Here is a 25,868-nt window from a genome sequence, read left to right on the forward strand (position 1 = left end):
TACATTTGTATACGATCGTATATAACTATATCTTATTTGTATATAATTAGATACAATGTTTTCGTATAGATTACATATAATTATGTATAATTTTATATAATTATAACAAATATATACATATGTATATAATTACATATTGTATTTTTATAAATTATGTATAATTATATACAATTCTATATAATTATAACAAATATATACATTTGTATATAATTCATATATAACTGTATACATTTATATCAAATCTTTTTTCATCGGAAATTTAATAAAAAAAAAAAAAAAAGAATGTTTACGTAAATTTGAAATAAATAATAAATAAAAATAATTATTTAAATTAATGCCTTATTTTAAAAATATTTAACTGCGCAACTGTAAAATTTTCGATGATTAAAATATTGAGGTTATGAATTTTAAAAAGTTAACTCCGGTTGTATTTAAATGTAACGATTGTACATTTTTAAAAAAAAATCTCAAAATAATCTCATATAAATTTAAAATCGACTTCGTGTAGAATAAATATAAAAAGAAGCAGATATTAAAATGTATACCCGTAGAATGTGTTGTAAAAAATGATGATAAAAAAATGAATTAAAAAAACTTGTAGTAATTCGAGTTAAAAATAAATACACGAGTCGCGGTAATAAAATGAATTTATAAATAAATTATACTAAATTTATTCTAGATTTAATAAATTAACTGTTGATCAGCTTTCCGGTACCTTCCACTGTAATTCAGTACCGACTTCGTACAATCTTTTTAGTTCGTCATGTATCGTACCTGCGTTTTCTAATTCTATGTACTTGCGATAAAGTTCTAGGGCCGCATGCGCATCCTCCGTTGAGTCGTGGGTGTCAGATTGAATTTTCCTGCCCAAAAAGTGCCAGGTGAGGAATCTTAGTGACACCATACGGCGATGGGGTAAGTGGAACAGTAGTACGGTATCGACTATTTGTTCCGGAGGTACTACGAGATTAATTACTCTGTAATGATAATGAATTTGTTAATAAGTATATGAATATTTGAATAATGGGCATTTTTAAATTTCCCGCTTTTTTTTAATATTCAGACGAACTGATTAATTGAGAGTCAAAGGATTAATGGGAAGAAAATTGAAGTCAATTCTTACCTAAAGTCGTTCTTTAATCCATGGCCGACAAATATGATACCGTTATCAACTAAGAATCTCAGTTTTTGATAAGTGGACTTCAAAGTTGTTAGATGTTTGCTGCTGAAGTTTGCGTCTAAATCACCAGGTTGGATTCCACTGAATTTGGTAAGATAATCGACGACTTGTTCTTGGGTACTGATGTAGTCGTCTATAAATGGTGTACCTTCCAAAGGTCCTTGTCTATAACAAAAAACAAGAAAATTTTTAGAAATTTATTCATCTCATTGCCACAATTTTTTTTTATTTTATGTAATTAAAATTAATGCACATGAAAAATTTTTAATTTAAAAATTCGCGCGTTTGCTGCAGTAGCCTTTGGCTCAAGAAACCAAGTACAGTTGAAAAATTTTAATTTTCTCTTACTATGCATTAAATTGACAATTAAATGAATGCAGGCATGAAAAATTTTTAATTTTAAAATTCGCGCGTTTGCCGCAGTAGCCTTTGGCTTAAGAAGCCGAGTTTAAAAATTTTAATTTCTTTTTTACGGTGTATTAAATTAATATTCAAAATTTTAAATAATTATAGAAAAATTATGTCAATTAAAGAAATATATAAATTACTTACCCTCGAATACAAGTAATTCGCGCAACAGACATATGACTTGGCTTAATAGTTGACATTTTTCCATCACTTCTTATTTCAGATTCTTTGTTATTTAAAGTTACAAACTCTGCATCAATTGCTACTAGATCACCTGTACAAAAAATAAACAATTAATTAATTACAATTTAAAATTTTTGGCTGTCAATTTTTTTAAAAATCATTTTCTGAACAAAATTAAATTTGCGCGGGAAGCAGAATGAAATTTAAAAAAAGATATTTAAAATTTAAAAAGTTAAATGGTCAACTTTTGCAGGTCAATTGACGTCAATTTTCCTGTTTTACGTCTAGATAATTAATTAAAAAAAAATTACCTTTATTAGGCATTTCATCAGAAGTCAACGGAGTAAAAGTAATCCCCCGAGTGCCACCACTTCTAGCGATACACTTGTCTTCGCCAAAAACGTCAGCCGTCAAGGGAGAGACAAAGGACTGTGACTCTGTAGCATTAACTGCAGTGTAATGAAGCACACAAGGTACCTTCCAGTCTAGATTAAACCAAACAGCTTCTTGAGGAGTGACTGCTGTTATACTGAAGTCGTTGAACAAGTACCACTGAGCCACGGCGCTGCCAGTTGATCTCTCATGGTAATTTGGACCCACGCGAATCAGCGCGACGGCATGTCTGCGGTCGTCGCTGGTTTTGTCATCGATATGACAAACCACTGCCGTCAAAATGTACTTAATTTTCTCCACGTGTTTCACAGGAACCTCTTCGCCAGATCCGTCACTGGAATTTGAATCAGAAACTTCTGCTTCTGTTTCTGCTTCCACGTCAGCATCAACTGACTGGCTGTCAATCAAATCTTCTTTCCTTTTAGAATACTTAGGGTGTTCAGGTACTGCAGCACTTTGTCCATTTTCTACGACCGTCTTTTTGACTTGACTCTCAGGTATTTCGTCGAGTTTGTTCACCGTCAGTTCGCCTTTTTCGTCTAGAGAAACTTCAATACAGTGAGGAATCCATGAGTTTGAGTAATAAAGATGACTTGGAGGTGTCGAGATTTGAATCGGCACTGATGGAGTCGATGGTGATGACTGTGGCGGTTCTAAAAAAATTTTTAAATTTTAATTAAATAAAAAAAAACGTATGAAATTTTTTCCATACAAGAATTAAATTTTACGTTGCAGTAAAAAATAATAAAAAAACTTACCAGTATCTTTGCCAATATGTCGAAATCTACAACCAGCGCGTATGCAATTCATTCCGTAGCGACACATTTTTATAGCACTAGGTGGTGGACTTGAACATGGACTATTTTCTTTGCCATTCATAACTTTCTGTACTATAATATTCATTTGTGTTTGCCAGAAATTTTTTTCCTACAAGTCAACGAAAAAAAAATTCATTAATAAATAAAATATTTTCTTTTATTTTTCTTAATGACTACAGTCGACTATCGTCATAAGTCTGGTCTAGGGGACATGGGTAAATTTTTATTGTAATTTAATTCTCCCGCCTTTCTTCGAAAAAAATTTTCGTTTTTAAATGAGAATAAGAAAAATTATTAGGGCAAGTAAAAATTTTCTTATCAGTAACTGCCGATGAGGAGGATGGCAAGTTGACTGTAAATAAATAAATAAATAAATAAATAAATTTACCTGTTGGGAATCAATTCCACAATTCAATACTAATATTTCTGGTAATTTAGTAATTTGTCTAGACTGTAATGTCGGGCTAAATTTTTGACAGCCTTCACACCAAGCAGGTGTTACTTTTTCTGGTTTTAAACTTCGCGCCAATATTTTAGTAAATGGTATTTCTTCATCTAAAATAAATAAATAAAATTAATAACCAGGAGCTAAAAAATTATTTAATTAATAGATTAATTAATTAATTAATTAGTAACTTACATGGACTGGTATTTTCAGGATAAATTAAATTAGACAGTAACATAATTGAATTTTTCGAAGCCTCCCGATTGCACTTAAGGCAGCGATGAATATGAATCTGTTCCGCGCCAAATAAACGACTGATGTCTGTGTCGTCTTCTCGTGCTCCGTTTTTTTCCTTTTTGTTTGTGTTTTCTACATTAAAAAAAAAAAAAAACAAAGTAAATAACTAAAATCTTAAATTACATTTGTAATTAATGATTTACTAATTACTAAGTGTTGTGTAGTAAAACTGATAACAAAATAGTATATTGTGCGACAAGGGATGAAACAAGAGGATTTCAGACTGCGAGTGAAGGCTGACATCACCCGGTCTGAAATCGTGTTTCATTCAGAGTTACACACTAGGGATGTTCAGAAATAAACTCTGGAAGATAAAGATGCAGCTTCTGCGCTGACAAATATTATCTGGTTGAACCAGGGAACAAATCGACTGCCGCAATGCGTTGATTAATTTTACGGAGAAGGTAAATGAGGTGTCAGGTACTCTTTCGTTCCTCTGGTTTTAATTAAACCACGTGAGTTTCCACTTACTAATCGCCTGGATAAATATTTATCAATCTCCAGAGTGTTTTTCTGAACATGCCCGATATTTTTCATGATCACCTGCATTGGAACTTAAAGTTTCAATGTCAGCAGCCAGTCAGAAACAAGTTAATTTTCGAGCAATGGTGCGATCAAATATCAGCGTAAGCGTAAATTGTCATTTTAAATTTATAACTAAGCAGAAACTATAAATACTAGTTATTATTGACACTAATTTTTATAAAACTTAATCACAGTCAGAACTGTCATTTACGTAAATAAAATTAATGCTCTGAAATGACTAATAAACAAATTACAAGTATCAGAGTTTAAATTGCTGAGGCCTTCAGCCACCGGGCAGAGACATTATTTGTTTATTCCTCAGCTGAAACAAGTTTGTTTCTGCCGCTGACGGCATTGACAATTTACGCGTCTGCTGATATTAATTCGCTTTGGACTGAAATTCGCTTGTTTCACCTGGCTGACACTGAAACTTTGAGTTCCGATGCTGGTATCGAGGAAGTAAAATTAAATAAATCATAGTAATTAATAAAACAAAAAAAAAATAAAAATAAAAGTGTTCGATGCAAAGGTTACACATAAATAGTGTTTACCTTTAGCGGCGATCCACATATATTTACCATCCTCCTCTTGTTTCCTTTTCTTCTTTTTATCAGAGTCAGCTGTCTTGTAACGAGATCCCAAATCCTGTAAGATGCTGGGAAAATCTTGCTCGTTGTAAACAAACGGCGCGAATTTAGTCCCGGACTTCAAACGGGCGGCTTCTTCTTCTTCCAGCTGACGTTTACGGGTGTCGAAGATTTCGTAGTGCATTTGGTGCAGAATAAATCTGTTCCAACTCTAGATAATTTGAAAATTTATCATATTAATTAATTAAAGTATTTACTTTTATTTAGTAATTAATTAATTGTTTAATTATCATACCTGTAGAAGACGATTTAAACTCGTTTTCTTTCTCGCCTCAGGATGTAAGTCACTCAGAATAAGTCCAAGAGCAGAAGCTTCCGGTACTGTACGAAAAGCGCGAAGGAAATTCGCAGCTTGACAAGGAGATCCTTTAGAAATATCGAGCATGTGGAATAAAAATCCCAGCTCGCATGACAAACAAAATTCTTTTTGACACGCGTGTGACATCAGTGCTGTCCGTACTGGCCCACAGTAGTACAGTAACTAAAAAAAGCGGCAATTAGTAATTGAATTTAAAAAAAATTCACCAGATCTTTAAGCTAAACAGGTAAATTTATTTTTCAAATTCGATTTGTAGGAAAACTATTGAGTTTAGAAAAAAAACTTTGGAACAAAAGTTGTAGAGAATTTAATTTCCTACAAAAAAGGTCTGATTGCTTATTGTCGTAACTGTGATAGTTTTTGAGTTATAGAAAAAAATAAATGAATTTTATTTCCGAAAATTTTTTTTTTTAATAAAATTTGTAATTGCGTTGAAAAAATTAGATTTTTGAAAAAAGTCAATGAGACCTTTTTTGTAGACAATTTAATTAGCTACAAGATTGTTCATATACATTTTTTTGATATCTGTGATAGTTTGGTCAGAATTTTAATTTTTTTGTAAGAAAATTTTTTGAATTTTTAATTGCGAAGAAAAAATTTAATTAGAGAGAGGTAATTAATAAAACTTACTTGTAACATCGCATTGCAATAGCTATTAGGCAGCGTTGCTTCAAGCCCAGAAAAACTGGTCAAATTATACTGATCGAAGTCGAATTCGTCGTACCCCAGCCTGGAGTATTTCATTTCTATTTTACGGTAGCGTTTGGGGATCGCGGTAAAAGTGCTGTCTTCGTATTTAGCTCGCAGTTCACCAGGGAACAATTTGGTAGCCACTCCGTAACGTTTTTCTAAATGATATGGGATCTGTAAGCAAAAAAAAAAAATTAAAATAAATTTTTTTTTAATATTTTAAATTAAAAAAGAAATAAATGTAAGAGGAAATTTTGAATTTAACCAACACTGAAATTCAAATTTTTTTTTTTTTAAAAAAGTCCTCAGATTTTATTGGCAACTTTACAACCTCGTAGATATTTTAAATTATAATTATAATCTGATAAAAAATATATCAATGGATCTTTGATTTAATTATTAATTATTATATTTGTATATTTTTTTTAAAGGTACTGTCTTGTAATTTACTAGAAAGGAGAGAAAAATTAAATACTGAAGATTAGTTTAGTTGGTTGGCTTGATAGTAAATAGTATTGGTAATTATTAGTAATTAGAGGTGGTGTAGAGATAAGATTTAAAGGTATTGTTAAATTTTCTCACTTGATTACGACGGAATGCCTGTGGGTTTGGCGCATATCCGATTGTTCCCTGCATCTTCATCGTTCTGAGGATTTCTGGATCTATTGCTGGTGTTTTTCTGCACATATTTTTTTGTAATTAATAAATGAATAAATTGTAATTTAAATATTTACTACTAAGTAGTAGAAGAAGGGAGTACTAAAAGTACTAAGTACTAAAATCAATACTAGTATTGAGTACTAAAATTAATTGCAGTACTGAGTACTAAAATACTAAATATTAAAAATACTATGTACTAAGTTCTACAGATACTAAGTACTAATAATACTATGTACAAAGTATTAAAAATACTAAGCACAATAATGAAAAAAAAAATAGTAAAAGTATTGAAAGTTCAAAATACCAAAATTAAATATCAAAAATACTAAATACTAATCATAATAAAAATATCAAGTACTAAGTACACTAAATAAATAGCATACCTATATGTTCTTCTTAAAAACTGTTCTGGCCAATCACTAGCCAATGAGTGATTCCCATACATCATCGGTACTGTGCTGAATGATGTCAATTGGTCATCAAATGGTATTGCCTGCAGTGTCTCAACTGGGTCAGCAAATTCAGTCGGCCTTAAATTTAAAAAAACAACAATAATAATAATAATAATCACCATGAAATTAATTTAAAAAAATTACATTTAAATATTTATAAATTTAAATTACATACCGGGAAAATGTATTGAACTGTGGATTGGGTGCATTAGTAGCCATCAAATGTAACGAACCCGCAGTGTCACCAAATCCTAGACATTTTGATGTCTGTGACACGTCGAATGATTTTACCATAGCGCCTCCCGTTGCTACCTGGTTACAGTAATTATTTATTTATTAATGAAGATATTAATGATCCAATATTTATAGATTTAAATATACATATGAATATATAAGTGAGAAAATTACCTGGTATAGGCAAGTAAGTGATGGTTGCACGTCAGCGTAAATAGTATCCAATAATTGCATTTGTCCCAATGGTGATACGACAGCTAAACGACTGGAGTAACTTGGCAAAAATTTTAGTAAAAATGGATACACTAGAGTCGTAACTGGTGCCAATGATCTCATTTGTCTTAAGTCATAGACCATTAGGAATCTATCTGCTGTCAATCCTTGCCGACTAGAAAATAAAATTAATAAAATAATTATTTATTATTCATTAAACTGCTTAGTCAAGGTCTAATAATTTTCGATTTTTTTTTAAATGATAAATTATAAAAAAAAAAATATTTTGAAAAATTGCACTTATAGTTTTTTCAATTTTCTACATGTGCATTTTTTTAGTTTTTTTTTTTTTGCAATATAATAATAATATTACCTGTTACTGAATCCACAAGTAACTAAATAATTTCCTTGGACATCAAAATCACTTAGAGAGCCAGTATGTGTCTCTAAGGTATGCGCAACTTTAAATGAATTAGGATCACGTAAATCAATTCGTCCTGCGGGACTACCAGCGCAAATAAATTTACTGTGCTGGCGTAGAATTGCACAGCCGTTTTCACCGACATGATAAAATCCTGTTTCTTTTCCTCGAGTTAAATTAAAGTCGATGATTTTGTCTTGGTGGCCACCCATCAGCAATCGTGACCCGCATTGCAACATACATTGCATGTCAGTCATATATTGTGATCTGTAATTAATTAATTCATTTATTTATTAGTTTCTATATTTATTTATTTTTTTTTGTAGGGTAAGTAAGTGATGACTTACGAATGAGTAAAAATAGGAATTCCGCGACGTAGTTGACCTCTGAGAACAGTCTGTGTCAGACAGAGAATACCTTCATCTATTGGATGAATGTGACGGACTTCTTGGTTTGCGTGTACTTGGAATGATGTGTACTTTTGTAAATTTGAGCCGTAGTAGGAAGTAACGTGACCCTGGAAAAATAAATTATATTTTTTATTAAATAATTTATAATAGCCAAGTATTTTAAATATTTCCCAGTAATTTAAATTCTTTTAATTTTCCCGCTATTTTAAATTTTTTAAAATATATTTTAAATATTTCCCAGTTATTTAAATAATTGCCAAGTACTTTAAATACTTCCCAGTAATTTAAATACTTTTAATTTTCCCGCTACTTTTATTATTCTTCAAGTATTTAAAATACATTTTAAATTCACAATAAAAAAATTTATTGGCGCGAAAAATTTATATTCGCGGCAAATATTTTTTCTCAAAATCCTCCCCCATAATTTTGAAACTTTTAAATATTTAAAATTTTCCCGCACTTTTAAAATCTTTATTTTAAATTCATCCAAATATTCTAAATATTTTCCTCATATTTCAAATATTTCCCGGTTCTTTTTATTGTAAATACTCGCAACCGATTGTTAAAAACTCCATCAATTGAATAAAAAAAATAAAAAACAAAAACTTACCCCCTGGTTTCCCATCCACATGAGCTCTTCAACGGTATCAAAAGTGACAGTGGAAACACCAAATCTGTCACCTCCATCAGCAAGTAACGTATGAGTTTCTCTAAACTCAGCACCATGATATTCTTCACCATATTGTTCAGTCGGAGGTAAATAGTCAGGCAGATCATAAGATTCCTCCCCTAACAAACAAAAAAAAATTTTAATAAATAAAACTATCAGTAAAAAAACTAAAAAATAATAATATAAATAAAAGTAGTAAACAAACAATACTTACACCCTAGGTTCTGATGAGTAGCTAACAACGAATAATCCATAGTAATTGAATAATTAAGAAACATTTACAAATAATTTAATTCCTTAACACAAGTATTGAGTAAATAAATAAATTTCGGATACTAGTAAACAATGAAGTTAGACAAATTTAATTTAATTGTTACCACTGTGTGATTAGAGGTTAGTCGCCTTGGTAACAATTGGCCACTGTTGGCAACTGACGTATAATTGTCTCTATTTTTTATAAGCTTTCAATGTTCGCCCGTTTGAGAACGCGGTAAAGTTTTATTCCCGCGGTTTAAAAACCGCGCGCTTTTATTTTATTCGAATTTTATTCAAAACTAAAACTTAAACAAATGTCACTGTTTTTATTATTATTCAAAATTATTTCAAATTTTGTTAACGAAGAACACGAAGTTTGCAGTACAAATTACAAACTGAGTTTTATTGAAAATAGTCGCGAAATTTAAACTGATCACTTTAGAAATTTAAAATGAAGTTCAGTTTTAATTATTATTCAAAATTATTTGAAATTTTGGTAACAGAACACGAGGTCTTCAGTACAAGTTACAAACTGATTTTAAAACTGAGTTTAGTTTAAAATAAGCACGTGATTGCAACTTATCACTTAGGAAACTTGGAACGAAATGACCACTGAAGATTCGAGCTGTTTTATATAGAAGGTATCGAAAGTGGGGCCAGTGGAAGTGGTAAGCCTTAGGAAGGGGAAATTTTCGAGGCGCTTGAGTTTTTGACTCATTGGCACCTGGGTAACTATCTCAGGTAATTATCCTAGGGTCTAGACCATTGACGGTAGATTAGGATTTATTGTAGGTAGACTCTAATTACTTGGGAAAAACCCTGTAATGACCATAATTATTGTTAATCGTGTTTTTACACTTAGTGTAATTTTACAAATATTACTTACCCTTAGACACAAATATTTAACTTAATTACATTTCAAATTTTACTTAAGAAGTATACAAAGGTTGTTGATGACGTTAGATCTTATCGTATGGAAGGTGAGAAGTTTGAACTGGCAACCTTGTAATGTAATTATATTTTGAAGATCCGACGTTGTCTAAGAGCTGAATTTACAACTAGTCTTAATAGCTTTGATTTTAAAAAATGATATGGTAGCATTAAAATGAATTTTAATGATTTTGAGATCTTTTTAATCATGTTAATGATGTTTTAAATTTAATGATTTATTATATTTAATTATTTATGATACTGAAATTAGCTGACAGCTGACAATTTTTGGATTTTTTAAAAAACGACAAATTATTTAAAAATTAAAAAAATTGTCAAGTATTCGCCAACTGTACTGTCATTATGAGTGTAAATGTGGCAGATATAAGACAACTTTAGAATTACATATAAAAAAATTAAACAATTAAATTGATATGATAAAAAAAATGCATGTATTGATTTTATAATTTTCTACAAGCCCGTATTTTAATTTTTTGTTTAAAAAATTTTATTTTATTTTAAATTTCAAAAAATTGTCTGATACCTGCCAACTTTACGTCATCGAATAATTGAAAAAAAAATATTCAAAAAAATTCCACCTGGAGTTTTTTAAATTTTCTATATGTGCAATTTTTTATTTTTTTTTTTTTTATTTATTTGATAAAAAAAAAATCCAAAAAATCTGCTACTTTCATTTCATATAAATTTCCTTGCAATCTATACTCCACTTAGGGACGTCTCTCCCTTATCACTCCTGTTAATTTTTTAAAAAATTTTATTGAATTTATTATGAGGAAATTTTGAAATAATTTACAAAAAATATTTCAAATAATTATTTATAATTACAGTTGTTTTTCATTTTTTTTTTTTTTTTTTTTACTATAAATTATAAAAACTTGTTTTACAAATTTTCATTTTCTAAAAATTAAAAAAATTCTGCAGCTTTCGCTCGCAAATTAAAACTTGCGCTCGAATTTTTTTTAATTCTTCCCTACATTTTTGAATGACCATTTAAAATTCATGAAAAAAAAATAAAAATATTCATTATCTGAGCTCATTAATTTCATTTTTACAAATTCTATATTTACTATTAATTATAAAAATAAAATAAATCAGTCTTTAAAAATATCAACAATTTACAAGTTCATCAATAGTCCGACAAGCGATCTAGAAAAAAATAAAATAAATTAGAACATCATATATATATATATATATATATATATAATTAAATATATAAATATATTACTAACATTTTTAACGCTCTCATTATCATCATTAGCTAACGTCCTTAACAAACTTTCCAGTTGTTTATCCCAAATCTGTTTAAAAAATTTAGACCGCAGTCTTCCTAATAATCTTATCAGAGTACAAGTTCTTGTTTTCAAAATACTTTGGCTATGAGTTAACAATTTGCTGAGCTGTTCATGTGACTCCCCTATAAATAAACAAATAAATGAATAAATGAGTCACTTAAGAAAAAAAAGTCTGAGATACAAAAGAGGATATATTTATTTTTTTTTTTTCAGAGTACCTCCTTTATTAAAATTTTCAAAATTTGTGACATTATTAAGCATCAATCCAAGAATATTCTCCTAAATTTTCATGAAAAAATATTTAAAAATAAGCCAGTGGTAGTGGGGAGAGACGTCACTTAAAAAAGTCCCTATGCCGTAGGCAGGCTCTCATTTTTTAATTTTTGGTAAAAGCGCAATAAAAAATTTTGATTTTTCCCAAAAATTCTTACTTTTGTTTAATTAAAAAATAAGTAGTTCAAAAAAAAATCCTTCGTTCAGATCTAAGATAAATTTATATACTAAATAAATATTTTTGGTTTTTTTATTTTAGATGAGTCATGAGTTATCCTGATTACGTCATGGAGACTTTTTTTGAGGCGGCTCGTCTCCCCCCGCTACCACTTGCTTATTTTTAAATATTTTTTTTTGAAAATTTAGGAGAATATTCTTAGAATGATACTTAATAATGTCACAAATTTTTTGTATCTTAAATAATTAGTTTACATGAAACGTAAATTAAAACTCACGTTCCCCAAAAACCACTTTCTCAACCAATTCAATATTAGCTGGCAGCAATCTTAGAATATTATTAAGAATTGCCAGCGAATCTGCGACAATTCTGACTTTCCTTTTCTCCAAACTTAACAATTCTCTGAGCAACGTCACCCCATTGACGATATCCACAGCCTGGCAAAATTGAACTAAAAATTTGTCCTCGCTGTGCACCAGCCTGCAGAGAACCAACATCGAGGACTCCAGAGCTTGCAGTTGTTCAGGAGAAAGCATCGCCGCTGTTTTAGCACAATCATCATCTTCAGACCTGACTTCTTTGAGTCTCTGCAAAATGATATTCATCGCGCAGATCAAATTTGGGACAACTTTGACCTTATAGTAAACCCGTTTTATTTTAACCAAATCCTCAGGATCTATTTTTACGACAAACGGAAGCGACAGTAAGCAGGCGATGTACTCAACAACTTGACTACTCGCAGTGGAGTTTCTCAATGGAGAAACAAAAATAGAAACGCAGGTTTCCTCGACAAGAGAAGTGATCTCTCCTTCGATAACTTCTTCAATCGACTGCTGCAGGAACGCCAGCCATTCTTCGTTCTCTATATGCTGGTCAACGGCCTTAGCATCCCAGTCAGGAAGTTTTTTAAGATTACAATCACCAGCTACTTGGTCCAGGTCCTGGTCTGTCTCTGGGTCTTGACAAGGACTTTCTTTGCTAATATTCTCGAGTCCATCGCGATACTTGACCTCGTCAGTAAAATTGTCATAAATATTATTGATGTTGTCGCTGATAGACAAAAACTGTTGACTCTGGCACGCGCTGTCCGTGCAATTTACTTCGCCTGATTGATCAGCTGATAGCAAATCGCTCTGGAGAGAAGCGCGCAGGCTTAAATTACTCAGCAGGACATCAACACTCGCAGTGGAACCTGAACTGGTTCCGTTTTGTCTCGACGTGTAAGCGTCCGCGGAGACGAACGGATGGAACCGATTTATCAGTGGGTAAATTGGCTGAGAAACACATCCAGGGTTGTCTGGAGCATGGGATTTATCAAGTGCGCGCATTGACAGATGCTCGAATTGCTGCTGCTTCGCGTGAGCTTGGCTGCTGGACAACGGAGCGGTGAATGATGTTGGGCTATCAATTATCAGGATCCGGTTTTTTACGAACGGGTGCTCGAGTAAGTCTGGCCATGTTAGACGTTGCGATGGAATTTTTTGAAGTAATCCCTGTAAAAAACTTCGACAAGTTGGTGAAATAAAATCCGGCCATTTAATAGACTCAAATCTTATCAGTCTGACTAAGTGGAGAATTGACGTCGTTTGAAATGGAGGAGTGCCGACGATCATTTCATAAGCGATGCATCCCAATGACCAGAGGTCAGCGTTGTGATCATAAGGACACTCTTCGATTAATTCTGGCGCCATGTATAGAGGAGTCCCTTTAATGGATGTCAGGACGTGGGTTCTTGTGCTCATTATCCGGGCGAATCCAAAGTCGCATAGTTTAGCGATTCCATTTGATTCTAATAAAACATTCTGCGGTTTCAAATCCCTGTTTAATTGAAACTTGGGTCAGTAAAGTTGTCAATAATTGTCGCTGATTAAAAACTATAATTTAATTTCATTGAAAGTCAATCATGAATTGGAAAATAATAAATTTACATTCTGATTAAAATGATCCAGAAGTCAACAGACAATTTTAAATTTTCAGATTTTTTTTTTAACAAATGAATTACAAGTTACAATTACAAAAATTAAAAAAAAATAAAAATATGCACATGTAGAAAATTTAAAAAACTACAGGTGCAATTTTTTCAAATTTTTTTTTATTTATTATTTACTATTAAAAAAAAATCAAAAATTCATGATTTGTTATGGTACTAGTTAGCCAACGTCTCATAAATTTTTGATTTTTTTTTTAAGCAACAGATTATAAAATAAAAATATTTGAAAAAATTACACTTGTAGTTTTTTAAATTTTCTACAAGTGCATATTTTTATTTTTTTTTTTTGTCATCAATTTGCTGAAAAAAAAAATTTGAAAATTAAAAATAGTCTGTGAACGTCAGGATCATACTTGTGTGGCAATTAAAAATTAAAAATAAAATTGAATAATTGAAACCTGTGTAACACTCGATTGGAATGTAGATAATAGAGCGCAGATACAAGATCGCATATTATTTTCTGGGCGCATTCTTCACTAAATCTTCCAGTTTTACCTAAAATTTCATACAACTCTTTATCAGCGTACTCCGTTACCACGACGATCTCGTCGATGGTTTCGAAGGAATCTTTCATCCGCACAATATTGGGGTGGCTCAAATACTTCTGGATCTCGCATTCTTGGCGCAGACTTTTTAATTCTTTACAAGAACGTCCTCGCTAGTAATTAATTAACTCATTAATTATGATTCCGATAAAATAATAAATCTTCTAATCAATTATATATTTCTCATACTTTCCGTATTATTTTGACAGCAACTATTTCATCAGTACCGCGCGTTTTCGCTTTGTACACTTGACCAAATGAACCCTCGCCAATTTGGCTCAATAGTTCATATTTTTCCATATTTATAAGACTTACAAAATTAATATTTCAAAACATTATTGTTTATATTTACTATATATATATATATATATATATATATATAAAATATATAACATGTAACATAACATAACCTCTTGAGAGAAAAGTGACATCTGGAATTTTGTACACTAAAATTTCGCTGACCTGTCATTTTTATTTTTCTCCAATTTTAAATAATTTATTTTTTAAATATTTAAATTTCCCGCGCAAATTAAACAATTTATAAATTATTAATGAAAAATAAAAAATTTTAATTGACACAGATTCAAATAAAATTATTAAATTTCAATTTTGAAATTTCGCGCCGTTGGCGCTACTGCGCATCACTGTATTCGACGTTTGAATTTTTGCTAAAAAGGGAGCGGTCGATAAATCGCAAAATCGATTGCTTTGTATTAACTGACGGTTCGATAGCGGCAGTCAGTATCATCGAAAATGGCAGTGATCTAGATTCTTCTTTACATTTGAATTGAAACGCCATTACAGTAGCGTTAATTATTCATAAAATTAGTTGCTCATAATTTTGTAATTAAAATGTGCAGTGCTTGTAAAATTTAAATTGTGCAAAGTGTCTGTGGTGTTGTTAAGTGTTGAGTATTCAGTGCTAGTGGTGTTGCTGATGGCTGATGCTGATGTCTTCTAAGTTCCTGAGCAAACTCATCTGGCATCGTCTGGTGGGAAATAGCAGTCAAGTGACGTTTTTTAGCTGCAATACACTTGGAGCAATTTAATTCAAATCTCCAAGTGTATTAGGACACCCTTCTGCATATTATTTCCCCGCCAAGGTTTGTTCAAACACTTGAGTGTTTTTTTTAAATATTTAAAATGTTTTTCTAACATTTTCTGCCGCCATTTTTAATTTTTCTTCGATTTCTAATAATTTATTTTTCGAATATTTGAATTTACCGCGCAAGTAATAAGAATAATTAACAAATTATTAATGAAAAATAGATAATTTCGAGCATATTTTTTAGTCAAATTGATATAATTATTGACACATAAATTTTAATAAAATTATTAAATTTCAATTTTGAAATTTCGCGCCAAGATGGTGCTACTGCGCGTCACCGTATTCGACGTTTAAATTTTTGCTAAAGAGAGAGCAGTCGATGAATCGCACAATCGATTACTTTGTGTCAACGGTTCGACAGTGACAGTCAGTATCGATCTATTGATAATGACAATAGTAGTCCAGAGCTTTCTTTACGTTTGAATTCAAACACAGTATCGCAGTGACGTCGCGTAAAATTGTAATTGTAAAATTAATCTTTTATTAATTTAAATTGTGCAGTGTCTGTGGTGTAGTAAAGTGTTCAGTGCTAGTGTAAAGTGTTAAGTATTCGGTACTAGTGAAGTGTTGCTGATGGCTGATCAATTTAAATAAAATCTCCAAGTGTATTAAAAAACCCTTCTGCATATTATTTCCCGCCAAGGTTTGTTTAAACACTCGAGTGTTTTTTTTTAAATACTTTTCTATCATGTTGTGCCGCCATTTTATTTTGACGCGATTTTAAATTTTTCTCTAATTTCTAATAATTTATTTTTCAAATATTTAAATTTACTGCGCAAATAATAATAATAATAAATGAATTATTTACTTTGGCTAGCACGCAAGGTTCCCAATTACGTTTACCTAAAATGATTCCTAGCTAAAATGGCTATGAGTGGTAGTGACACCGAGCGGAAACGACGAAAAGTAAATGGAACATGAGCCGAAATTTCAAATAGAAAATCAACCCGAAAGGCGCATGCGCAAAAATTTAAAATTACAAAGCGGGTGTCTAATTAAAACTTCTTTGCATATATAAATCTAAAGTTTGTGATATTTATTTGTAGATATTATTTTCTTTTACTTACCTGTATTTACGCGTGTAACTTATTCTTCATAATTAAATTTACTTTCATTTCATAAAAAACGCTTATTTTTATTTGTAAAATTAAATATTTGATTGAAGATAAAGAAAAGGTTTTTAAAAAACAAAAAAAAAAATATAATTAATAGCAATTGAAATAAAAATTTATTATTAACAAAACAAAGCGACTGAGGACAGACTTTTTATATACATACACTCCTAAATAAGTAGGCATGTACAACGTTATGAGTGCGCATGCGCGAACATTTAAAAATTTAGGAAATTTATTGATGACAATTTGTTCTCTTTTTTTTATTTCTTTGTTATTAAATACAATTAAATATATGTATGTATATATTATTTAGACATATTTATTTATATACATGTACATTAGTAAATAAAATATTTAATTAAAATAAAGGAAAGGTATTGTCTTATTTAAATCAGAATTACTCAATATAAAAGAATTTTAATTAATTAATATAAAAAAAAAAAAAAAAAACTACTAAAAACAATATACTATTGCGCATGCGCAAATATTTAAAATAAATACAAAATCTCTCGGAAAGCATTTGGTAGAGATTTTTCATAACTTTTTATACTATATATTAATAATTTAATTAGTATGAATATTAATAGTTGCTTCTTTACTATAATATTCATTTTCTGTACGACAAACATCGTTCAGGAAATAAATACTTTTGTAAAGAAGCAGATGAAAAATATAAATAATATTGTAAAAAAAAGAGAAAATTTTTCATAACTTTTTTTTTTTTTTTTTGTTTATTTGATTGCATTAATGTTTATTATTTTTTTTACTTACCTGTATTTATAAGGATTCTTCTGCTTCGTTTTAATTGTATGGATTTTTCACTTTCTTATAAATAATATACTTAATTCTATTTATAATCTAAATATTTAATTAAAAATAAGGGGAAGGTTATTTTTTTCATTTATAAATGCTCAATTAAAAATAATAAATATTAGAATTTATTATTTAAAAAAAAAAAAAAAAAAAGCGGCTGAGGACCGACTTCCTATACTGTGCGCATTCACCTACAATTGTATTTGTTTAGAAATACAATTGTACTGGTCTAAGCTATTTTCTTTTGGAAGAAAGAAAATAGCCCGTTTGGGAAACCTCGACACCGATAAAATACTCCGATAAAAATCCGATAGACCCGGAATCTATCGGTTTAAATCGGAGGATTTTACCAGTGAAAAAACCCGACCAACACAGTGATCACTCGATTGGTGACCAACAAAAAGCTAAATAAAACTAAATACAAAATTTTATACATTAAACAATTATAAAATAAATACATAAAAAATACAAATGAATAAATATAAATATAAAATTAAATAAAAATTTGTTAAAATTAAAACTTACTAATAGTATCCGTGCCTGGATGTCGCAATAAACAAAATCACACACACTGATTACACTCTTAAATTTAAATTAAATAATAATAAAACAGACTTAAAATTAAGCGGGAATGGGAATAAAAAAAGGAAAAATAAAATTAAATAGAAGCAAACCAAACCATGCAGTCAAACCCGAATAAAAAAAAAACACACTTAAAATTAAAAGGGAAGGGAAGAATAAGGAATAAAATTAAATTAAATATAAACAATCCAAACCATGCGATCAGACCCGAATAAAATAAAAAAAAAAACAAGCAAGCACAAGCCATGCAATAAAAACATGCCACTCGTACACATTCTTACAAAATAAAAATATAAATTAAATTCATAAATTATAAATCAATCTTACAGCATCCATCACACTCACACCTTAACAAAATAAATATTTAAAACTAATTACAATCCAAGTAAAATTAAATAAATAAATATACAAAATAAAAATAAATAATAAATAATAAAAATAAATAATTAAATAAGTAATTCGTCTTCTTGTTGGTCCTGGTCCTCCTTCTCCTGGTCTCGGTATTCCTTGGCACCCATGGATATCCTTATTCTTCTTGACTGGATCTGAAACTAAAATATATATCCCAATAGATTAAATACAGGGATACATATTTATAGAAAAAAAAAAAGAAATATTAGAAAATGAATATGCACCAGAAAAAAAAAATTAAAGCGGCGGTGTGTCCTAGGATCTGCATCACCTTGTCCTTGATGTTCAGCAACATCACTGTCCTCAAAATTATTCTGGTCCTGGTAGGCCAGTCATGTCAATAGATTCCATTGGACTCTAGATTAGACACGTCATAAATGATATTGAAACAAGTCAATCCAAATTATATCTAAACCTGAAAAATAAATTAGAAAAAAAAAAAAAAGAAAGAAATTAATAGCCCAATAACTTCAGCAGGGTAAGAGTTAGGAAAGTCCCTGGAATCATGAAAAACCTATTTAAAAAAAGTAGAAAGAGAAATTATACATCTAAACCTGAACAAAAAAAAAAAAATTATAAAATTTATCCAATTCATGGTGAGGTTACGGAACCTTGAGAAATCTATTAAAAAAAAATCATATTTCTAAACCTAAAACAAGATCCTAAAAAATGAAAAAAAAAAAGATAAAAAATAAACATGTCGGGGTGCGATTCGCGTATCTAGTTTTTTTTTAAAATAATAATTGAGAAGCTATCAAAACTAATTAAATAAATAATAAAGTGACTCTATTGTTAAAAGACTGACTTTAATTTAAGTGAATTTATATTTAAAAAATGACTCGAATCTACGGAACTTCAATAAAATAAAAAGAAACGAAAGGGGGGGGGGGGTGAAAGAACATTAACATTAATTAATTTAATTGAAATAAAAATAAAAAAAAAATGGCTCTAATTCAAGTGACTCTACTTTCAAAAAACTACTGACTCTACTTCTACTAAATTGACGCTAAATTAAATGACGATAAAAAAATTAAGAATAAATGAGCATTTACAGTAAATTAATTAATCGAAGCAAAAAATAAAAAAAAATGGCTCTAATTCAAGTGACTCTACTTTCAAAAAACTACTGACTCTACTTCTACTAAATTGACGCTAAATTAAATGACGATAAAAAAATTAAGAATAAATGAGCATTTACAGTAAATTAATTAATCGAAGCAAAAAATAAAAAAAAATGACTCTAATTTAAGTGACTCAACTTGTATCAAAATGACGCTAAATTAAATGACTCGAATTAAATGACTCTACTGTCAAAAGAACGACTTTAATTAAAAAGACTCTACTTTCAAAAAACTACTGACTCTACTTCTACCAAATTGACGCTAAATTAAATAACGATAAAAAAATTAAGAATAAATGAGCATTTACAGTAAATTAATTAATCGAAGCAAAAAATAAAAAAAAATGACTCTAATTCAAGTGACTCTACTAGTATCAAAATGACGCTAAATTAAATGACTCGAATTAAATGACTCTACTGTCAAAAGAACGACTTTAATTAAAAAGACTCTACTTTCAGAAAACTACTGACTCTACTTCTACCAAATTGACGCTAAATTAAATGACGATAAAAAATTAAAAATAAATGAGCATTTACATTAAATTAATTAATCGAAGCAAAAAATAAAAAAAAATGACTCTAATTTAAGTGACTCTACTTGTATCAAAATGACGCTAAATTAAATGACTCGACTTTTTTTAAAAATGACTCGAATAAGATGACTCTACTGTTAAAGGAAACGACTCTAATTAAAGTGACTCTACTTCCATCAAATTGACGTTAAATTACATGACCTGAATTAAACGACGATAAAAAATTGAAAATGAATGAGCATTCATATTAAACTACTTAATTGAAACCGAATTCCCTTCTGATCGTATACAAAAGTCACTATAAAATCATATCATTATGATATCATCAATAAAACCATTGCAGTCAATATTAATATCAATCGTGTAATGCGACCTGCCAGGGCCAATTACACTATCATTATAGAATGATAATGGTATTGACATTAATTATGACAGCAACAATAATATTGACAATACCGATAACAGCATGATTATTACAGATTTTCTTAGCATATACGAGCAATAACGATCGATATGTATTGAAAATAGAAATTTAAAAAAATATCGTAAAACCTGACCGAGTGCCAGGTCTCTATCATGAAGTGAAACGAAAACCGACTCTACTCTTGAAAAAAATTACTCTACTTCTATTAAATAGATACTAAATTTATCAACTCGACTGTTTGTAAAATGACTCGAATTAAATGACGATAAAAAAATTAAGAATAAATGAGCATTTACAGTAAATTAATTAATCGAAGCAAAAAAGAAAAAAAAATGACTCTAATTTAAGTGACTCTACTTGTATCAAAATGACGCTAAATTGAATGACTCGACTTTTTTTAAAAATGACTCGAATAAGATGACTCTACTGTCAAAAGAACGACTTTAATTAAAAAGACTCTACTTTCAGAAAACTACTGACTCTACTTCTATCAAATTGACGCTAAATTAAACGATGATAAAAAATTAAGAGTAACTGAGCATCTAAATTAAATTAATTAATCGAAGCAAAAAATAAAAAAAAATGGCGTTAATTTAAGTGACTCTACTTGTATCAAAATGACGCTAAATTGAATGACTCGAATTAAATGACGATAGAAAATTAAAAGTGAATGAGCATTTACATTTAATTGATTAATTGAAAAAAAAAAAACATTAAAAACTGAAGCTACTCAAAATATCTCCGATTCTGTAAATATGACTCTACAATGATGATATTACTCTCATTTAAATGACTCTATCATTAAAAAACTGGCGTTAATTCAAATGACTCTAATCTTATAAAATTGAAGTTAAAAAAAAAATTATTGGGGTGTAAATACATGTGTGATAAAAAAGTGTGTGTGTGTGTGTATTCTTTCGAAGAATAATAAAAACTACATAATATATTGCCATCAAAACTGAACCGTATGCGTAGCATTAGGCCACCAGCCAATCGATAAATCGAATCCCCGTTTTGATCGCACACAAAAGTCACTATAAAATCACGTCATTACGATATCATCAATAAAACCATTGCAGTCAATATTAATATCAATTGTGCAATGTGACCTGCTAGGGCCAATTACACTATCACTATCTCACTCATAAAGTGGTAGTGATATTGTTATTAATTATGACAACAACAATAATAATGATAGCACCGATAACAACACGATAATGATAGATTTTCTTATAGCATGCGACCAATAAGGACCGACATCGATCGAACCGGAGGGTTATGCGTACCAGCCCAGAAGATCAGGATATATATTATGAAAAAACTAGCAATTAAATATCGCGACAGCCTGACCTAATGCCAGGGCTCATAATTTACGCGGGAATGCCATTTAAATTAAATTTATTATTAGAAAAAGAAAAAAAAAACCCGATTTTTAAAGTAACTCTAATCAAATTAATACGACATGCAAGCAGTACCAACGAGTTAATTGAAGACTCTAATGATAATGCCACCTGACCAAGTGCCAGGTGATTTTTTTTAATTTAAATCTAATTTAATGAATTTAAGGGAAAAAAAAAGTTAAGGGTGTAGATTGGTGTGTAGAGAAAAGTCGCCGTAAGCGAGGTTGTGAGTAACCTCGACTATACGGCGGCGTGTGGGGTGAGACTCGATTTCATTAAAGATGAACAGAGTCTCAGGGGTAGTGTAAGTAAGGGTGTATGAGAGAGAAAGAAAAAGAATTGAAGCTAAAAAGAACCCAAAGCAAAATTGACTCTAATTTAAAAGCCCCTGGACCAGTAACTTAAAAATCTAAAAAACCGTGACGCTAATACTCGAATTTATAAAAAAAAAAAGGGGTAAAGTGTGTGGTGAATGAAAGAGTAAATGAGTGGTAGAGTTACCACTCATTAAGAAGAAAGAGATGGGGTGATTCTAATTTAAAAAAAAAACCCGAATTATTTAATTAATCTACTCCCCCGATCAGTCTAGTGACATCAAAACCCCAGTCCTATATTATTCCCCTCCTATAGTAAAACTAACTTATTAACTAACGCAGCAAAAGTGACTCTAATTAATTGAATAAATAAAAAAAAATACATATCGCTCTACAGACGCTTAAACACTTAAAAAAGAAAAGATTTGATCAGAAAAATTTTAAATGAATTGAGACCGGCACCCAAATCGCACCCGGGTACTCAAAGGGTGGGACAGAATAATTCATAAAAAATTAAAACTGATCAGGGAAAATTTCTTTTTTCAACTTTTTATCATTAAAAAAGAAAAAAAAATAAATTTTTTTTAATTTTTAATGGATAAAAAAAATATTTTATATACGCTGCTATGGTTGGCCACCCATAACAGCGTAACAATATTTTTCGCCTTTAAGATCTATAGAGCGATATATATTTTCAGACTCTAATTCGCGTGAATTTAATTCTAAATAAATTATAAGAACCAAATGTCCTTATAATCCCTAACACCCATAAACCCCCACCCAACTAAATCACTAGACCAATATCCCATTTCGCGGACAAAACCCAACGCGAATTAATTATTAATATTAAAAAAGGGGTAAGGGTAGTGATATAGAAAGAGAAAGAGATGAGTTAGGGAAGGGTTGGTTGACTCTAAAATTAAACGCGTGATTCTACTGAGAGAATAATCTCAACAAAAAACCTATTACTGGTCCACTAATTAATCTAATTACCCCGATTAAAAAAATTAAGAAAAAGATAAGAAATAGAAGAGAGAGAGAGTTGGAAACGCAAAGAGCGTATGTGTATGTGTGTGAGATGGGAAAAAAAAAGTTGTGTTTAAATTATCAACAGCAGAAGGCTATTGATAACCAATCAATCTACACCCCATGTTAAATTAAAAAAGTAAACTACAATAACTCCAGAAGGGAGTTATTCAATTTATAGAAAAAAAAAAAAAGGTTACTCGGTTAGTACTGCTTGTGATTCAAATGACTCTAATTAAAATGAATATAATAGAAAAAAAAAAAGACAAAATTTTAAAAAATAAATGACTCTACTTTGGAAAAATTAATTTAATTTAAATGGCATATTTTAAAATTGAATTCAACTCAAATGACTTTACTGTAATTAAAATGACTCTACTTTTAAAAAAAAACCGGAATTTTGTATCACTTGATACAGAATTTAATTTATTAAGAAAAAAAAAAAAAAAAAAAAAAAACGGCGGTGAAAAATATGTGACTCTAGTTGATATAATTTGTACGTGACTCTAATTTTGAAAAGATTATGTGTATATATGAATTCACACCCCAATATTAAATATATTAATTAAAATTCAAAAGATGACTCGAATATAAATGATTCTACAGATTTAAAGATAAATTTAAACGCTCGAATTTAATTCTAAGAAACTAAAAATACTGCAAAAGACTCGACTTTAATTGAAAAAGAAAAAAAAATTAAATGTAAATGACTCGATTTTAATTTGAAAGAATTGAATTTAATTTAAATGACTCGACTTTGATTTGAAAAAACCGAATTTATTACGAATGACTCGAATTTAAGTTAAAAAAACCGAACTACTTTCAAATGACTCGACTTTGATTTGAAAAAAAATAAATTTTATGCAAATGCTCAACTCTTATTTAAAAAAACTAAAAATATTTCAAAAGACTCGACTGCAATTTAAAAATACTAAATTTACTATAAATTATTTGAATTTAATTTGAAAAAACCGAATTTATTACGAATGACTCGAATTTAAGTTAAAAAAACCGAACTACTTTCAAATGACTCGACTTTGATTTGAAAAAAAATAAATTTTATGCAAATGCTCAACTCTTATTTAAAAAAACTAAAAATATTTCAAAAGACTCGACTGCAATTTAAAAATACTAAATTTACTATAAATTATTTGAATTTAATTTGAAAAAACCGAATTTATTACGAATGACTCGAATTTAAGTTAAAAAAACCGAACTACTTTCAAATGACTCGACTCTGATATAAAAAAATTGAATTTACTGTAAATGACTCGACTTGAATTTGAAAAAACTGAATTTAAGTTGAAAAAACCGAATAAGTTTCAAATGACTCGACTATTCATAAACGTAACGATTTTAATTAAAAAAAAAAAAAAAAAAGATACGGAACCGTTGATAAAAATTAAAAAGTGAAATGAAATAGACAGATAATAATAGAGAATAGAAAAGAGAGTGACAGAAACCAAAAAACAATAACAAACCTCAACAGGGAAATAACTTTACTTCCCTGCCGAACGATGCCAGATGATCAGCTGGTAGGATGACAACTAGCAGTTCCTTGAGGTAGGTCAGTGTGTTTCAGTTCCATCCTTCCTTCCAGTCAAGACATCAGAAAACGATAGTTTCCGTCGTTGGAATCCATTGAAAACCTGTCTAAATAATTAACACTTTTTAATTAAAAAAAAAAATACTTTTGACTTTTGTAATTTACTACATGGAAAAAAAAATAAAGAAAAAAAAATTAATTATTTCAACTTGCAAAAATGCCAGTTGAAAAAAAAAATTTTATTTGAAAGTGACCATGGATCACGTTAAGGAAAAAAAAAATTTTATTTGAAAGTGACCATGGATCACGTTAAGGAAAAAAAAAAATTTTAAAAAAAAAAGTCAAAAGTATTTCGAAATATAGTTGGACACTTCGACTACGATGTCTACACATCGGGTGTCGGGTGCCAACTGACCCTTTTGCCCCTTGCCCTTAGCCCATTCACCTTTCCCCCACTTTCCCCTACTTACTACTCACCCTGCGCAGTAGACGATTTTACTGGTATCGGATTTTTTTCTGCGCAGGTAGAGAGGGATCTCCCCCCAACTTCGACCTTACGTCCGAACTACCCCTCAACCGTGCCTACGTGACCTGACCCTCTTCCCCCGTCCCCGCAACCCCCTCGTCCATAAAAAGCTGATGCAACAATTTTTAAAATGAAATAATTTAATCAATTTTAATAAAATCTTTATGTTTTTTACAGTAAAATGCATTGATTTTTATAAATCAATATAAATACAAGCCCATTCACTAAAATTCCAGTGATTATCATGAATGCAAACACCTTTAAAAGGTGAATAAAAAGTGTATGCCATAAAAAAATGCGCTTTTATTAATATTATATATAATTATTATGCATCTAGATGTTTTATACATCTAACAAAATAACTTGCGATCAAGTCTCGAGTCTTATTTTAATCAAAATCTTTTTTTTTTGTTAATTAAAATAAAGTAATTTGCATTACTTTTATTTTCTATCAACTAAATTTTTAATTTAAAAAATCTTCCGCGAGAATATGCCGCGCGT

The 25,868-nt window shown here is 29.8% G+C and overlaps 2 protein-coding genes and 1 long non-coding RNA gene across 4 annotated transcripts; all 3 read right to left on the reverse strand.

The window, feature by feature from the left end:
* Nucleotides 1-306: 306 nt before the first annotated feature.
* On the reverse strand, nt 307-9,799 carry LOC103569857 (PAN2-PAN3 deadenylation complex catalytic subunit PAN2). Of its 2 annotated transcripts, none has more exons than XM_008547382.2 (18): nt 9,180-9,799; nt 8,906-9,084; nt 8,233-8,402; nt 7,838-8,152; nt 7,426-7,639; nt 7,193-7,329; nt 6,949-7,095; nt 6,488-6,584; nt 5,846-6,079; nt 5,132-5,377; nt 4,801-5,047; nt 3,623-3,796; nt 3,371-3,537; nt 2,923-3,091; nt 2,083-2,817; nt 1,733-1,862; nt 1,124-1,345; nt 307-977 (listed from the first exon to the last, which is right to left on the reverse strand). In XM_008547382.2, exons 1-18 carry the CDS (start codon nt 9,241-9,243, stop codon nt 701-703), a joined length of 3,924 nt encoding a protein of 1,307 aa, XP_008545604.1. In that variant the 5' UTR covers nt 9,244-9,799; the 3' UTR covers nt 307-700. The 2 variants fall into 2 exon arrangements, with proteins under 2 accessions (XP_008545604.1, XP_008545605.1); XM_008547383.2 differs by having other exon boundaries at nt 308-977; nt 4,828-5,047.
* Nucleotides 9,800-11,091: 1,292 nt separating this feature from the next.
* LOC103569856 (serine/threonine-protein kinase fused) lies at nt 11,092-14,787 on the reverse strand. The gene is made up of 5 exons (XM_008547381.2): nt 14,639-14,787; nt 14,303-14,562; nt 12,192-13,732; nt 11,401-11,585; nt 11,092-11,317 (listed from the first exon to the last, which is right to left on the reverse strand). The coding sequence occupies exons 1-5, from the start codon at nt 14,747-14,749 to the stop codon at nt 11,279-11,281; spliced, it is 2,136 nt and encodes a 711-aa protein (XP_008545603.1). The 5' UTR covers nt 14,750-14,787; the 3' UTR covers nt 11,092-11,278.
* A 2,869-nt stretch (nt 14,788-17,656) lies between these two features.
* On the reverse strand, nt 17,657-24,970 carry LOC128668583 (uncharacterized). The gene is made up of 3 exons (XR_008404217.1): nt 24,777-24,970; nt 18,703-18,893; nt 17,657-18,618 (listed from the first exon to the last, which is right to left on the reverse strand). It is a non-coding gene; the product is annotated as an uncharacterized LOC128668583 (long non-coding RNA).
* Between the last annotated feature and the right edge of the window lie 898 nt (nt 24,971-25,868).

Source organism: Microplitis demolitor, chromosome 9 (assembly GCF_026212275.2).
Source record: "Microplitis demolitor isolate Queensland-Clemson2020A chromosome 9, iyMicDemo2.1a, whole genome shotgun sequence".
NCBI lineage: Eukaryota > Metazoa > Arthropoda > Insecta > Hymenoptera > Braconidae > Microplitis > Microplitis demolitor.

Coding starts and splice junctions, on each gene's coding strand:
- LOC103569857 (XM_008547382.2), bottom strand. CDS start 9,243: ATGTTTCTTAATTATTCAATTACTATGGATTATTCGTTGTTAGCTACT. Junction 8,153..8,232: donor ATTCCTATTTTTACTCATTC/GTAAGTCATCAC, acceptor AATTAATTACAG/ATCACAATATATGACTGACA. Junction 3,797..4,800: donor TATGTGGATCGCCGCTAAAG/GTAAACACTATT, acceptor TTTTTAATGTAG/AAAACACAAACAAAAAGGAA.
- LOC103569856 (XM_008547381.2), bottom strand. CDS start 14,749: ATGGAAAAATATGAACTATTGAGCCAAATTGGCGAGGGTTCATTTGGT. Junction 11,586..12,191: donor GAAAGTGGTTTTTGGGGAAC/GTGAGTTTTAAT, acceptor GTTTATTTATAG/GGGAGTCACATGAACAGCTC. Junction 11,318..11,400: donor ATAATGAGAGCGTTAAAAAT/GTTAGTAATATA, acceptor ATTTTTTTCTAG/ATCGCTTGTCGGACTATTGA.